The following is a 17,350-nucleotide window of genomic DNA, read 5'->3' on the forward strand; positions in this document are numbered from 1 at the left end:
TAGCCTGATAACAGGAATTTAGTTGTCTAACAGCCAGCAGTTCCAAAACAGACTGAGCTGGTGGAAGTAATGCCATGCTTTTTTGGTGGCTGAAAGGAAAGTAGTTAGAGACAAACCAGCAGACTTAGGTTCCATAGTTTCATCCCCAATACTGTCACTGTTCCTGAATGCATCAATATCTTCATAACTTAAAAAACATGCCCATCCCAAATTGTATTTAATACATAGCATTGACTGACTGATGGTTAATTCAGAACTGAATACCACAATTGCATGGGCTCCTCTACTGTACTAAATGTGCTCGCTCAAATTGCACTGCACACAGTCAACTTCTGACAGTGTGCATTAAAAGCTGCAACAAATTACACCGGATCTGCCTTATTTCCTGGCTTGCTGAAAGACTTGCAGCATCATTAGACTATGTTGAGACTGGCAGTGATGGCCCGTTACTGCTTCACCATGCCAATGAACTGCTGCCTTGATGGGGACATATAACATCTACCCACATCAGCCCAAAGGAAAACAAATAGGGGTGGCAGTAAATGCTTCAGTATTGGTCACTGCCATCAGCAGTCAGATTTACCGCAGTTGGAGTGGTTGAGCAGCTGGCAAGGTGGGAACTGCATAGGGACTTGTACCTGCTGCAGGTGTGAACCTGTCCTTAGCCCTTTCCTCCTAACTGAACTGGCCCACCCCTTTAATTTACTGGACTCCAGACTTTTGAATCATTGAAACCAAGAATACATTTGGGACATTACCTAGGTCAGCCTGCATGCAAATCCAGCCTGCCAAGGAAAGCCCACTCATCCAGACAGACATCTATTTACAAAGGCATATTGATATTGACATAACTTCAAGAGCTTTTATATGAGTTGTTGGCTCTTTAAAGGAATACTGGAACATAGTGCTACTGGCCCCTCACACCAGCCATCTGCCAGCATTGCACAGAGAAGCACAGACACACAGTGATAATGTCTCTGGGTCTAAATTAAACCATGTAATGAAAACAGAAAGGTTATGGTTACAAATTCAATTAGCATGTTGATCGGGAAGGATAGGAATAAGCAGGGAAGGCAAAATATAAACAGATTACACTTAAGCTTTAAGGACTGTGGCTACTTTAATTACTGAAACTTCAGTCAACATCTTGAAGTCAAACATATATAATGCTTCTATATTTGCAGACAATCAGTACCATTCCATGCCCTCCTAAGTATTTACCCGGCGTGTTAGTCAGTGAAGTTTTTTTCCTAAACAGCAGCTGATAAGCCTATCCATTTCTCATTTTCACTTTTACCCCATATAAAACAGCAGCTGTTTCTGCATGAGGAAGAGATAAATTCCCTTCTTGCCAACATCTGAATATAATACATACAGATAGTTTGCTGTTGGTCACAGACATGCTTTCTGTTTAACTGTTTAAATAGCAAAAAATTCCAGCACATATCTATATGCTTCTACAACTGAAGGTCCAATAATGAAAGGCGCCAGCATGTAAATGTGTTGGCAACCCACTTCCTGCTCTCTTTTCTTGGCCAATATTTCAAGTCTGGTCTCATTTACCAAAATATTAGTGCTAAGGACCATGTTTATCTATCAGACAATAGAGAAGCACAGACACTGTTTTCACCCACCCTCCTGGGAAATTATACTATCCCTAGTTTTTGTCTCTAAAAAATATGCTAAGTATAAAAAAAAATACTCCAGGTTCTCCGAATGATTGTGCAAAAAAAGGGGGAGGGGGGTTGTGGCAAAACACAACTTATTTATTACTACATTATTTTAAAGTTAGAAGTCCATATTGGTCTTACAATAAAGTTTTTTGTTTTGTAAATAGAATTAGTGAGTCCATAAATTAAATAGGTGAGAGTCAAGTTAAAGGTCTCAGTACCTGTCGTGTTTCGTGTGTATAAGGCTTCTTCAGCGGAGGTTTTAGATAGTGATACATCACAAAAAGAATCACTGTGGCAGTGCTCAGGGGTAAACAGGTTTGAGAGACCTCCTTGGTTACAGGTAACAGGATAAGGTAGGTGGATGTAATGTTGGAATGGATGTAATGTTGTAATGTGAGTTTAGATCTAATGAATGTTAAAAATCTCTGATATTGGATCTAGCTGGTATTAAAAATCCCTGATGCTGGATACCAGAGCAGAGGCTGCAGATGACAGAGAAGGTACCTTAACTAAGTTTTGTATTTCTAAACCTATTGATAACTCCAAAAATTAAAAAAAAGAATTTGTAAACAGGAGTTTACCTTGCTACTTCACAGGTTCCTCCTTCATTGGGGTAGTATCCCCAAGCCTTCTCCTCTAAGCTGCTCCAGGTTGCTTTTGCAGGCACTGACAATATCCCCAACAATGCTAGGCCAATAGCCTTGCATTGAAATTGTGGACACCCACCACAACCATTTTCCACCATTACAAATAGATAGTGAGAAATGGGAAATAAAAAATAAACATTTTACAACAATTTATTGCTGCTGCAATTTGCTAATAACAGCAATTTCTCAAAAACTCCCTAGAATTGCGAGCAATGTGTTTCTCAGAAACAATATGTCGCTGTTAATTTAACTCAAGTTAGGCTAGTGCTACAAAAATACCTTGACAATCAATGCAATGCATTGTTCTCCTTAAAGGACAGGCTCTCCCATCAGCGAAAATCTAGCCATATTCTTGAGGGTGTCTGCTAATACCTTTAATAGCCATCTCCTGGCAAACTTATTTATTCGGCAAGGGAGTCTGAACCTGTTGGGCATTGTTTTGCATGAGGCATATCTTTATTTCAGCAACTCATTCCATTGTGTTTTCATGTCCATTTGGATCTGGCTGACCTCATTAAACAAGAATATATTTACATGCTAAATTTAGAGGACTTCACATGGTACAAGGAAAAGTAAATATGCATGAACTTCATTATTATCTTCAAGCACAACTTTAAGGTTTACCATGTACAATATATAAGTGTGTTTGTGTTGGATCAGAACTTCCAAGGACTGAATTATCAGGCCGCAGTGAGTACTTCTTCCCAGCACTTAGTAGTTGGTTAAACGTCACTTATAGGGACAGCTGTCACAGTCTTTAGTAAGGTGATGACATAGCAATCCATAAATAGAGCAACAGCAATGGAGGCTGCTATCTGCTAGCAGCGAGATGTAAATAGCACTCCATAGGCCCCCTCCACCAGGATTCTTGGTGCAAGAAACCTAAAAGTAAGTATTTATGCTTTATAACACTGTTGTGGTTTGTTCCAGCACTTATACTTATTTACATGTGTACAGCTGTTCCAAGTATTGCATGCTGATAAGCTGCCCCTTTTGAAGCAATAGCTTATTTATTGTAAAGGAACCGTTACAAACAATAATCTTATTTCCTATGCTTAATTATGCACATTGGAAAGTCACAGACGTTTGATGACATGCTCTGCAAACAATAAAGAAATCTTTTTTACTTTTTAAATTCAGTACTTAGATTGCTGAGTCATCAAAGTAACATATCAGTCTGAATCTTTTTCTCCATAGCAGAATACTGCATGTTAGATACTTATTACACAGCAGTGTACCTGAGCAGCGGAGAAATATTGAAAGTGCCATTGTAACAATGTTATGGAGACCATTGTTTGTCAATATTACACTACTGAATACACGTAGTAAAGTAATGAATTCCAAAGCCCTATCTTACCTATGAATTTACTATCTGTGGTAAAACTAAACTCACCAACTCACCAAGTGCAGGTACAAGGCTGTTATTATGTTGTTTTGTTTGATGGGTACCCACATACCATTGTTCTCTATTCTCAAAATAAGACTTTATATACCCAAATAGTTTTGCTGTTGTAAACTTTTTTTTAACTTTTCAGTGCAGTTATATTTTTCTCTAAAAAATGCAGTTATCCATGTATTACATAATACAGACAGGGAAGGGGGTGGATACAGATTTGTTATATGTGTTATATTGGGAGTCTGACCAAATTTATATTATGACAAGCTTCCTGTCCAAAATTTATATTAGATCCAGGCGTCCTTCATGAAGAGAGCACATTCTACTGTGGCAGTCGACTACTTGTCCTGCCAGCCAACTTCTTGCACAATCGCCTCTGCAATGTCATGGAACTTACAGGTCATGGAGGGGGTTGTCCATGATCAAGTTATATTTTTTCATGTGTGGGGGAGAGGGGTAAAAAAATAGGATTGGGACAATATACAATATGTGGATGATGTTTATGTTGTCCTAATTTTTAACATACCCTAAAAGTATGCTGGAAACCAACTACTGTTGTTTCAGGTCAATAAAAGAGAACTCCGGGAACAATCAACATTGCTAGTAAAGCTATTTTTTGTAAAACTACAGATAAATTACAAGAAATAGAAAGGCAAAAATGTTGGTTTTGTCTAGATATACTTTATAGACCTGTGTCATAGACAGAACATTTGACAGTTGTCCATATAAAGGATAATCCTTTATTGATTTGCTTCCCCAGCTCTGGGAAGGTGAATGGTAGAAGTAAGAGGTGAAGTGTGAAGGAAGGTGTGCAGAATCCAATGCTAACTCATCATATTTAAATAGACAATTCTCATTAATTTAAGAAAATATAAGCAAATCTAGAAACACTGGTAGAACTTTCAGCATTCAACACATCTCCAGTATTAGAATTGCACTTTCCTATAATGTCTTTCTTTACTTATTAATCTAATAATCAAGTCCCTCTTACAGCCCAGTGAACAGACATAAAGCCTTCAAAACTGCAATGAAAAAAAAAAGATATGATGCTCTTGTCTTTGCCATGTGACAAGGATGTACAAGAGTGGCTATGCAAAATTAGAAATATTTTTTAGCCATTTGGCTTTAGTTCTGCTATAAAATCAGATTAGGAATATTTCTTTCTATTTGTCTTATTAAGGCTTAGACCTGGTAAAAAATTAAACTGGACCAGTATTTGAATATTAAACTCCAGTTTCCAGTAGGTATGAACCCAGATGAGGACATCTTGTCTTTTTTTTTTAGGAAGCCCAAAGGAACATTTGAAGAGAAACATCCTTGAGTTGGGTTTATACCTTATGCAGTTTGGATTTGTGTTTAGTTAAATATTACAAAAACAAAATTACAGAATAGCATAAATGCTTATGTTGATCATCAAAAATTTCCTTCTATTACTCTACAACCAAGTTCTCAGACATTCGGTCATGGGAAATGTTCTCAATGGGAGTGTTGGTCTTTTAGACTGACTAATGTTTCCCTTCAGCCAAGATAATTTGAGTTATAAGCCAGGATTTTCGTCATGCTATCGGAACTAGGAACAGCCTGGAGTAACATTTTTTTCAGTGATGATAAGTATTTCAGCTTTTTAACTCTTCAAGTATAGGGCTTTAAAGGATATAAAAACCCAAGAAAAAAACTTTGATATGTTGTTGATCATTTGTTCCTAGATGTGGGATTAACATTAGCTTTCTTTTTTCAGGCCAGGCACATTTTCTTCAAGTATAAAAATGACCCATTGATCTTGTCAGAATTATACTCCCTTGTAATTTCCTGTGTGTTCACTGAAATTAACATTTTTAAAAGCTTAACCAGTTATCTTCTGTGAACTGAACACCTCCTCCCTATGAACTGAAAAGAAGGATATGTTTGTAGTCTAAACGAGAAAAGCAGCCAAGGGTGACAACCCTGCTTTTACCTAGATACAAAGCAGACAGTCACCATTGTAGTTCTATGGCGGGGAGATTGGTAATGGCAGAATCGCCAGGTGAAAAATAACGTAACAAGAAAGCCTGAAAAAACTGATTATTGTCATTGTTTATATTATATTTTCTATTAGGTTAGGAAGGAGTCAAAGCTCTGCATAGTTTTAGGGACTCTCCAGGTACACAAAGACCTAAGCCTTTTCCTTTTTTTGCATTGTTTATTTGTACACACTGATGCAGCTGATCATTTCTCTTTTAGAACACATTCTGAAATCATACCACATGAGCAGTCAGCTTGTATAGATTGAGAAAGTTTTGCAGTATTCTCCTATTGTCCTTGCTTTTGCTAGATGGATAACTATAAAACATTTTACATTTAGAGACCAAACATCTCTCTAAAATGTAAAAACATCCGTAATACCCTAAGCTCAATGGGCCTGATTTTTTAAAGCTCTACAAGGCTGGAGAGGATATGCTTTTATCAGTGAAGCTGGGTGATCCAGCAAACCTGGAATAGATTTCTTTAAAGCCATTTGCTGTTTTCTAGGAAATGTTTTGAATCCTGCACCAGATACAGGTTTGCTGGATCACCCAGCTTCACTGATGAAATTGTATCCTCTCAAGCTTTGGAGAGCTTTAATAAATCAGGCCCAATGTTGCCTGAATATCTAGGACATTATTTTATATTTGATATAGATATATCCTAGATATATAGGCAACATTGGTCCTGATTTATTATTATATTTATTATTTATTACTAATGAGCTCAGGGTTGTATTTAATATATTATATATATATTTGTTGCATACTATTTTCATGTGGACAGAGCGTATTGGGATTTAAAGCCAATTAGCAGGGCCAGAACAACATATATATTTCTGCTGAGCAATCATGACAGGAGTCTTCTCAGACCATCAGAAATGATATTGTAGACCTTTGACTTGTCTTGTGTACTGCCACATGTTATAGCTGGATTTCATGATGCAGCAGGACTAAGCAAATTATTTTATTTATAAACTTGAAGAGAGAGAGAGTTTTCAAGCAGCTACCATTCATTCAAAGAATTCTGATTTAGAAGATTTATGATTATCTTTTGAATACTATATAAGTAGTATACCCAAGGATCAGTTCTGAGATTGTTACCAGTTAGCTTTTTAATTAATAATATGCTCATGATGACCAATGATTTCTGTGTTTAAAAACCATACAAGGGTTTGCAGTGTGTTGTGCGGATACCAGTATGCACAACTCAGACATGATTGGTCATCAGACATGAACAGCTATTGCTGGTACTTTTGTATTTTATAAAGAAAAAAGGGTTCATAAAGAAAAAAAGAATCAGAGCAGGTACTCTGGAGGGAATAAATGAGTGAAGTGTCTATACATCTCATCAATCTGCTTCCGGTTTAGTGACAGGTACCACACACACCATCACCAGCCACTTCCTGTTCTCAATTAGGACTGAATCTGCCATTGATCCATCCAAAAGGCATCCTTATTTGATGAAGGCATTTATAGTCAAATTGTTCAAAGTCAGGCATGATTTCAGGAGAAGATCTGTATTAGTAGAGGCTGAGATAAAGGAAATGTCTTGCCATAAGAGAAGAAATAGATTTGATCTGTCCTTTGAACCAGACTAGCCTTGCATGATATAAGGCTAATCAGTCCACCCTTTTCCAAGGGGGGGGAAGTGGTGATAACAACACATATTAGACAACAGGTTGGTATTTTAGAACATTGTGATCACCTTTATAGCTTTATTTAAGTTTGTGTGATTAAAAATGGTCTCTATATGTGCAAATAGTGACAGTATTTTCAAAAGTGACAATATTTTCAGTGCAGGAGGACTTTGTAGAGCTAGTTCATAGCATAAAACAAACAAAACATCTGAAAACATGACTTAAACTCATTTAATGTTCATACTACCAGTGTACCCTCTAATTAGTTGCTCATCTAAGGCTAAGGCTAAGTACACAGGTGCAATAATTGTCATTGGAAAGGATCTTTCAACGCCAAACCACTGCGCGATGCATGAACAAGTGCTGTACATAATGCACCGTTCTGCTCTATGGAGAGGAGAGGGGGAGAACAATGAAGCAGCACCTCGCTGCACTCTCTCCCCTTCACTTTCATTACAATTGTTTGTCATCCGTTGTCCGTGGATCTGCCAGGAGGGTCGTTCTGGCGATAAACAATGAGCACTGTAGACACAGACGGTTCTCGTCTGATTTCAGCCCTGAGAGGATTATCGTAAGAGAACCATTGCAGGTGTGTATGTGACCTAACAATAAGGTATAGTTGCCATGTAAGATGTGCACCTGGAAAAGAAGACTTTATCTCACCCAAAGCTCTACAAGGCCACTGGGCTCCAGCCATCAGGACAAGTCTAAAAATATTACCCAACATCCTCTAAATCACCCCGTAGGATCTGTTTCTTATCTTTTAAAGGATAATATATTCACCTAAACTTAAGATTCCATGACATCATGCTTCCTATTAGACAATTTTTTGGCCCATTCATAAAAGGGCCTTATCATAGTCAACCAATAGAAAGTGTCCAAATGGAGCAGGCAATGACTCCATCCCAGCAGGAAGTAAACAGATAGGAAGGCACATAAACTTGGCCGGAGTGTCACTTGCCCATGACTTTAGTAAAAATTGGTTAGCTGATGGGGCTAAGCCAGAAAATGTCCAGAAATCACATTTAGGATCTAAAGAAAACAAAAAGTCATCAACCCTGGAGCACCTCACCAAATGTATGTGAGAAACGTGGTGACACATGGGCTCCCCCACAATCTTGCCATCCAATATTCTTTTTTACAGAAAACAGATGAACCTTCCCAGCTTCCTTGTAAATCTGCTTCTTTTAATTTGTTAACTTCTCAGGGCAAAAACAGCCCTTGGTAAAGAAAATGTGGCTAAAAAGCACAGATCTTATTACAACATTAATGTGCTGAAGGTTATCGCTTTGAATATGTTGTTACTCAGCAATCTGTTTAATCCGTTATTTTTAGAATGGTACACACAGTTGTCAGCTTGGTTTCTATTACTGGTCTTCATTTTATCCATACAAAATCTATTTATAAAAATAGGACATATCAACACATAAAGAAATAAAAATGAAAATCATGAAAAACAATTAGTATCGCACAAGTCGACAAGCGGTTCATAAATGTGCTCCAAGAGCAGCTTAGTTTTCCTGTTTGGGTGTTTTCATTTTTTTTCTATAGGTAAAGCAGAAGTACTGCCTTGTGGGGTTTCAGCGCATGTTCCCATTTTTAGTCACAAGAACTTCAGCCAAATTTGTGCTGTTTTGGGTACAATTGTGACGCAACAGAATGTCTGTCAGGGCTGTATTTATGCCTGTGTCCTCATTTAGATGTCTTCCCGTCACTTTCTGTGCTAGAACTGGAAATTAAGTTAAATCTGCCCAAAGTTGGATAAATCTCACCTTAGCTGTCACAGGGTTTGATGTTCCCTTTGGTACTTTCCCCTCTTCCCCTTGTATTGTAAAATTTTAGATTTTCTCTCACTTTTTCTACAAGCACATAAAGTCACCAAATTGGAAGGTGAGGTTGACTTTCATAATGGGAGCTCAGGCATCAGAAAATCAAAGTTATAACCCTTTCCGCTACAGAACTGGGGAAACAAGATTTGCATGGCCTTTTACCTTTATACTACATGCTATAATAAATCTCCTGTAGTTGTGAATTCAAGCACTTTTTATATTTTATTTTTTAAACATCATTCCCCAAAAATTATTTCTTGATAAGAGACATAAACTACCCTTTGACTTTGTTTCTAGCCACTCCTTTCAATCCCTGTCACAGAGTCTCTTGAATGTAGCAGTTGACATGTCAGTTAATATATCTTCATAACAGAAAATAAATAAAGCATCCAGGAAATTGGGGCAATTTACAAATTCCATGACTGCTGGGCAAACTTGAGAGCACAGATTGTTGAAGTTCCTAGAGGTAAATGAAGCCTGGGGTTTATTCAAAAAGCTAACATTTAATTAGAACCTAAAAAGCATGCATAGTAGTTGTTGATATATTATCTAAATTTATTACAGTTGGGTCTAACAAGGAAATACAACTTTCATTATTTGATGCCGAACCCCAGAAATTTCAAAGACTTCCCTTATGGTGGGGCCACATTGCAAGGGTTGTATGCTTGTTTAAGTGTGGATGTAAAGAACAACTTTATATCCCTTTCCCCCTCACCCTTGTAGGCTACTTCTTCATTTGCAGGGTCCCCTGCAGCCTCTTCTATTCTGGACTGCAGTTGCAGGCACAAAGGTCACCCCCTACAATGAAGAACCTATTTCCTGCATTGTTCCTACATTGGACCTATTGAGGGACATGAGGGCTCAACCACACTCTGTAGATCAGATGGAAGAGGAGCCACACCTGCTGTTACTCCTACAGACCTAAACAAGCATTTAACCCTTATAGTGCAGGGGTAGAGTTACTGCAAATTAATTTTTTAAATTCTTTAACTTTTAGTTTAATGTTTTATACAAATATTATGCAGTCTTCAATACAGCCAGGTGGAATTTTGGATTTATACATACAACTAAATGACTCATCATGGTGTAACTGATAGCTCTGTCTGAAGTTTCAGAGAAAGAAACATATTACACAGTGGTCATACAAAGTCTATAGTTAGGTGGCTCACAGTCAAATGTCCCTACCATGGTTATACTTCATTAACACAATCTAAAGCCAATTTTTAGGGTAAGGCAATTAACCTTTCTGCATGTTTTTGCGATGTAGGGGAGCAAAACCAAGTGCCCAGAGGAAACCCATGCAAACACAGAGAGAACATACAAATTTCTTGCAGATAGTGTCATGGCCAAGGTTTAAACCAGTGCCCAGTGCTGCAAAGGCCAGAGTGCTAGCCACTGTGCCAACTGTGCTGCCTTGAGGGCTTGTTTACACAGATGGTTGAGAATTTACTTACCAGCCTTCACACTAGTTACTTCCATCAGCAATATCTTACATAGCTGTAGCTGGCCCAATAGCAAAGCAGGCCTTGATTGGGATCTCTTACCCAATCAGCAGATGCTTTCCCAACCCTAGCTTGTCTCAGAGTTTAACCCTTGAATGAATGGAAACTAACCAGTAGTGAAGCCTGGGGAGGATAGGTGAAATTCATACTTCCATGCAGAACTTGCCATATAGAGTTTTTCTGCTATAGATCTTTTTATACTTTCTTTTGGGATTGGTTGACCTTTAGGTAATGTCTTTCTAATTTGTAAATTTTTCATATATATGTTTCTTTGTTTTTTTAGGCACTGCTATGTGGATACTTGGTAGCAATGACTGATGTGGAATCTACATATGCAGATTTCATAGCTTCTGGAAGAACTGGAAGAAGGAATGCTCTGCATGACATACTCACCTCAGCAGGAGGGAACACAAGTGAACTAGCCATAAAGTTATCAGAGCTTGACATAAACAAACCAGGTAAGTGTCACTTAGAAAAGCACATCACTACTCTGCACCTTCCAGTGCCTTCATACAGTGAACTGTCATGTGAGGATGAGTTTTGCTTTCTCATTCTGCAACGTTAATACAAATTAGATGATTTTGAAAATTGTAGAGATGTCAACCTGGATAAACAAATTATAGGGAGAGCTTTACACCAGGCATAAAGAAAGAGAGATGGACAGGATCTGTACAGAGGGAATGAGAAAAGTTACAGAGAATCAGACTTTGGGTTCTTTTAATTACACTCAGCAGAAAGCACAAATAAAGTGCTACTGTGCAGAATCCATATATACAGAATAGGAACAGACACCAAGAAATACGGCAGTGCCGATACACACAGGTTAAGAAAAGAGAAGAAGTAAACCGAGTGCATAGATGTGAAGTAGTACTGTGAAATATACCTACAAAGACCAAAGCAGAATGTTATATCCTGTGTATATGATTCAGTAGTACAATGGCAAGTCCACCTATATTTTACATTTCTTGCAAAAAGTAACCAAACAATAAAATAAAAATTTAGCAAATTATAAAATAAATAAAAACTTGGCAAAGAAAATTCTCTGGATCAGGTATAACTGAAAGGAATCAAGTGACAATTGCATATCACGCAGGGAGATAGGGTATGAATAGTTAAAAGAAATGAGTAATTTCCTAATTTCTTTTGATAATCTAATATGATTTCCCCTGAATGTAAATATATAAATATATATATATTTATTTATTTATTTGTGAGATTTAGATGTGGAAGAATATGTATTTACTTGTGTAAATGTATCAGTCTGTTAGGGCTGATATAAACAGGCATATAGTACAGGCATACAGTGTACGCATACACTCTCTGCTCCCTTCCCCCAACTTTTATCTAGAAAACCAGGTACTATTCTTGGGGAAAGGGTCTGTTTTTAAAATGGAGACTCTATATGGGGAATGGCACTTTATACCATTTTCTTTGATTCTTTTAACACCTTCATTATAAATTATTTCTCTACAGCTAGCAAGAGTCCCCAATACTATACAATAGGTCTAATTTTTGCATTGATTAAAGTTGAACATTTGCAAGAACTTGATGACTTCTTTAGGCATTTCTATAAAACGCTCCCACTGACCACCTCAGTATTTTTAGTGACAATTTTATGTTCAGGGACTTTGCAGTAAATGTCAAAATCAGTGGCAGGCTTAAAAACATCAACAAAAAAGTTTTCTTTTGAAACTCATTAGTTACATCTCCAGCAATTTGGGCAACAAATCTTTATTCAGGGTGTTTTTTTTTCAGAAAGGATAGGTAATGCCAATTCACAAAAAAAAAAACCTAGCTTGTTCGCATTTTACATAGAGGAAAGGTACATTCACCTTCCCTCTCTCCTGTGCCAGTGATGCTATCTTCACCTAGTCTTCTACTAGGTTGGGGTCTTCGGCCATCTTGATTGGCCAGGCCAGAATGACATAACTCCCACCTGCAGAACCTGGGGTATGGCAAGATACCCAGCATTAAAGACTGAGCTAGTGTAGATTTCTGAAAATATTCTGAATGGGCAGTAAAAGAAGGTTTTTTTGTTATAGGGAAATTGTCCCTTCTGCAATAAACAATCTGCCTGGTCAATTTTCTTTCCTCACTGCTTTCCTCACTGCACTTCTACTACCTGCATGCTTCCTGTGTGCCAGGGATCGCACACAGGATTCCCAGGGCTGCATGAATAAATGCAGCCCTGGAAATCTACTGCGATCCCTGGGCACTAGAGGTTAAATAACCTCTAGTGCTCTGGAAATCCACTGCGATCAAATTAATTAACCTCAAGAGCCCATGCATTGCACACAGGAGGATTCCCAGGGCTGCATGAATGAATGCAGCCCTGGAAATCCTTCTGTACTGATTTCCTGGAACATTAAGTTTGATCCACGAAATTGGTTTGCCGAAAATTCGCAGACCCATTGGAAGTTGGAGGAAATTTTCTGGAAAATTTCGCATTCTCGCTCATCTCTAATTATGATAGCCATATTAGTAAAGTTATTAGTGTTGGTACTCCCATATGCTGTCATGTGGTATGTTATTGTAATATGGTTTTGGAAAGATATTAATTGGTTCTTTTTCATAATTTCTGTATTACAGAAGGTGATGGGGAAAATCAACAAGCAGCTCCAAGCGAGAAAACTGCAGATGAACAAAATCAAGCACCAAAACAGGAAAGCTAACGTCCCTGTGTGATAGCTTTTAAAGTAGTCATATCTGTGATAAGACTCAAAGCAATATGATATTCACTAGCATCAAAAGCAAAGAATACAGCATAGATGCCAGAAATGACTGGGTCATATCAAATAAATGGCTGGCTCTGAAGTTGTGGGAAGGATTTTTTCCCAATTTTATCATAAGCAATGGCTGACATGTGGACAGAGTTCACTTAATCACACAAGATGTTAGTAAATCACTATGGCTAGCCACAGAAATTCTTGTAGTGGCATAGAAGCCCATGAAGGGTAAAATTCTCTGCTGTTGTAAAGGCTTCCATGAATTTTTACATCTAGTAAATATTCAGATTTCCCAATGTAGAAAATAAGTAAGATGGGAAAACAATTAAGAATTTTGTATTTGTGTTTCAATAGCTTTGTTGTTTACAGATGTTTTGTACGGTACATTTTAATAAGCTACACTGCCCCTCATTAAGATGTGCACACGCCAAATGGTTATCACATAAATTAAGGGCTGGTTATGATTATTCATCAGATCAATTATCACCATAAAATGCATCACATTTCATCACCATTGTCCTAGTACTCAATGGGCCGTTTACTAGACACTATCTATTCAATTGCATTTTAACTCACGCCGTCATGTGATTTGTCAGTCGAAATTTTCACTGTGGCTTAGACATTTTCCCAATGATAAAGGTAATTTTCACAGGACACATTTTCACAAAATTGCAAATAGAATTCACAATGTTTTGTTACTTTTTTACCTTCTACAAAATCTGTATGTGTTTTTTTGTTTCTTGTTTTTGGCTGAATAGTTCCACAAGGGGGTAATGCACTACAATAATGGTTAAAAGCATAAATGCACTTAGGGAGTGTGTAGTGGTATCCAGGCACACAGATTCCTTCCAGAATCAGTACTGATTTCTAACACTGTACTTGTTACAAATATAATCGTGCACTTTTTAATGTTTGTACATTTTAATAATGAATAGTGTGGTTGTTTATCAGTTATAATAACCAATAAAGTAACCAAATAAAATGAAATAAAGATTGGATTGACTTGTGTGTCTGTGTTTTTTTATATTTTGAGAAAATACAGAAAATGAACAGTGTTCAGGAATGAAATTTTTTTTTAATGTACCTTTTGTTTGCTGGATGCATTTAAATATGACCCTTTGTATGGGCCCATGGAGTACAGAGCGGGCCTCAGCTGTCAAAGTGACAGCCGGTCTCTGATTTTGATTCACAGTTCCCCACTGTGTGGCAGGAAGACCAAGTTCTAGAAACAATCGAATAGCAAAATTTGAATCCTTGAAGTCTTGGGCAGCCTGAATTGACCTACTACCATGCTGCACCCCTGACACATAGATATATGTGTATGGCTAGTATTAGGTACTGTTAAATGAAATGGGTTTAAGGAGGAAATGTAGTCTAAAAGCCATCTCCAACAAAAGGCAAGTCAAGGGAAAAGTACTAGTTGCTCATGGTTTCTCTGTAGTTTATCTTCCCTCTAATAATGACCTACCATGCCTTCTTCTGTGCTTATGGAAGTGGCTGTCATCAATGGGGCAAGGCTTTGAATATCAGATCCTCCAGCTAGGAAAACAGTGATCAGCAGAGTAGTGACAACTCCAAAGTTTTGTGACCAGCAGTCATAAGCAGCAGTGGCTTAGATATCACACTGCATGTATACATCAGTGCTGGCACAGGGAAGGTTGGACTAACTATGGTGCAGTGAAGGTTTTCAAAAATAATTCATGGCAAAAAAAAATAACATTTCAGTGTAATTCTCAGGTACAAATAACATTTATAAATGTCTCCTATCACATACCAATCTTCACTTCAGTTTCAAAATAATATTTTCTCCCAAGTGTAAAACAATTCTTTGGTTCACAGAATGGGTCTTGAGAAGGACAGGCTACACTTCAGTGAATAATCTGCCTGTGCAGGCAGCATAGATGGAGGGACATGCAGGAGGACAGCAAAGACATCTTCAAACATCAGCAATGTATATGGGGGCATTTCCTTTACACTAAACCCCTTTGTATTTAGTTTCATATAGCGTTTATCTTTTAGGGCCTATCTATACTTCACCACCCTGTGCATGAGGGGTCATGGTATCCTACCTGCGTCCTCATTGAGGGAATCATCTTTTCATCTCTTCCTCCTCGACATCTCCTGTTTTAGTGTACAATTTAAACTTTTCATTACATATTCCAGTGGCATTGATTACTAGAACAAAAGGTGCAACAACAGCACTATTCCCCCCCAGAGGTTTTAACTCTTCCGCACTGTACATAAAGCTGGATTTTGATGCAAATCATCCTTTAAAACAGGAAGCCATCTTTGCCAACAACCCCTCTCTACAAAAAAAATGGGTGGAATTTAAGAAAAAAAAATATAATTCAAAACATGTTATGCAAAACTGGTTTGCATCTTGGCAATATGCCCAGAAATGTGTACTTTGTATCACAAATGAAATTGCCCAATACAAATACTTTCATGTCTAGATATGCCTAAAGTTTAAATAATTCCATATTGTGCTTTTATACATGCTCCTTATTGTGTGTATATCCATTTGTATACATGCAGACACAAAGTACAGTGTAAATGGGCAGCTTTGGGGGAAATTCGTGAATATAACAAAAAGTGCACACTGGACTAAATGGTTTAAAGTACAAACACATTTTACACTATACCCACACATCACTAAACTATTAATTATAAATACCCTTCTGATAATTAAAGTGTGGTTTACACTTCTGCATCCTATACTTCATACCAAAACTGCTGCCCAAAGGCAGGGTTTTACTACCAGAAACTGCCTTATGGTCTTGTCAGCTTGTTTTCCCTACAATGTTTCAACAATATTATTTTTAATATTATCATTATTAAACAGTATTTATATAGTGCCAACGTGTTATGTGATTCTGTACATTAAATAGGGGTTGTAAATGACAGACACATACAAACAATGGCACAGAAGAGCTCACGCTCCCATGGTTGGCTGGCACTACAGGATAGATTATAGACTGCAATGCAACCTGTCAATGAACAGCTCATACATACAGCTCAGACACATATAACGATATGGAAGGTAAGGAGGGACTAACTTTTTCTGATTAGATTTTGCTACCTGGATAGTTGAAGCGTTAGATTCTTGGAAGGTTAGCTAGTGGTTAAAATTAGGCAGTTGGTAGGTAGTGATAATGAATGGAACCAAGTGAGAAGAGGATAGGGGGATTAGGATTAGGCACCAGGAAGGAAGGGGTAAAGGTTAGCCACCAAGAAGGGGTTTGTCTTCATCACACACACTTAGCCCCCAGGTTAGAGAAGGTTCAATAGTCTTGAGATTTCTTCTGAAGACCATTATACTGTGGGTGTTAAGAGCTTTAATGGACTTTCCCTAAAGCAGCTTTTGGATTGGTTTATATAGATTTTTTTAAGTTACTATCCTTTGTAAAATGTTATGAAATTTGAATTTCAGGTTCATCTAATCCAGTTATGTAGTCAATAAAAATAGCCATAAATGTTTGATTTACCTTGCTTGTTTAATAGCCTGAGTTCTGTCCTTGTAATAGCTTCCTAAAGTCCTCTGTGCCTCAATGCTAAGGCTAGTAGAAGGTGAGCCAAAACCCTGAGTCCATCAGGATCATTCGCTTTCCTTTGTGTTTTTTAGTCTATTGAATCATGCACCCGCTACACAGCTAGATCTTTTTATTTATTTATTATTATTTTATCATTATTATAAATTTCCTAAAAATAATGCATGCTGGTAATATATGAATTTCAATAAAAGTAAATAGCTGACTTAAAATCATTGATACAAATTGTGTTAGCAAACAAATTTCTAGCCGAAACAGAAGTTGAAATAAATTGGGGTCCAGGAAGTCGGTGCTTATGCATACAATTATGTATTGATGTTGTCGGCGCAATAGAGACAGTGGATGGCTATGTGTACATCAATGTTCACACAGCAAGATCAGGATTAGGA

The 17,350-nt window shown here is 37.5% G+C and overlaps 1 protein-coding gene and 1 long non-coding RNA gene across 3 annotated transcripts in view; one reads left to right on the plus strand and one right to left on the minus strand.

Moving 5' to 3' along the window:
- The window catches only part of LOC140330692 (uncharacterized), a 25,993-nt gene extending 23,603 nt beyond the window's left edge, over positions 1-2,390 (minus strand). Inside the window, exon 1 of the long non-coding RNA XR_011920786.1 lies at positions 2,255-2,390. This is a non-coding gene — a long non-coding RNA (uncharacterized lncRNA). The remainder of the gene's footprint in view (positions 1-2,254) is intronic.
- PKIA (cAMP-dependent protein kinase inhibitor alpha) overlaps positions 1-14,411 on the plus strand; it is a 22,315-nt gene extending 7,904 nt beyond the window's left edge. The window contains exons 1-3 of one of the 2 annotated variants that reach the window (XM_072411020.1): positions 3,057-3,208; positions 10,971-11,145; positions 13,277-14,411. In XM_072411020.1, the coding sequence (XP_072267121.1) occupies positions 10,998-11,145; positions 13,277-13,359 (231 nt within the window). In that variant the 5' untranslated portion in view covers positions 3,057-3,208; positions 10,971-10,997 and the 3' untranslated portion in view covers positions 13,360-14,411. Of the gene's footprint in view, positions 1-3,056; positions 3,209-10,970; positions 11,146-13,276 lie in introns of those variants that run through there. The other variant, XM_072411021.1, reaches the window with a different exon arrangement.
- The last annotated feature ends 2,939 nt before the right edge of the window (positions 14,412-17,350 follow it).

This window comes from Pyxicephalus adspersus, chromosome 5, assembly GCF_032062135.1.
Source record: "Pyxicephalus adspersus chromosome 5, UCB_Pads_2.0, whole genome shotgun sequence".
Lineage (NCBI taxonomy): Eukaryota > Metazoa > Chordata > Amphibia > Anura > Pyxicephalidae > Pyxicephalus > Pyxicephalus adspersus.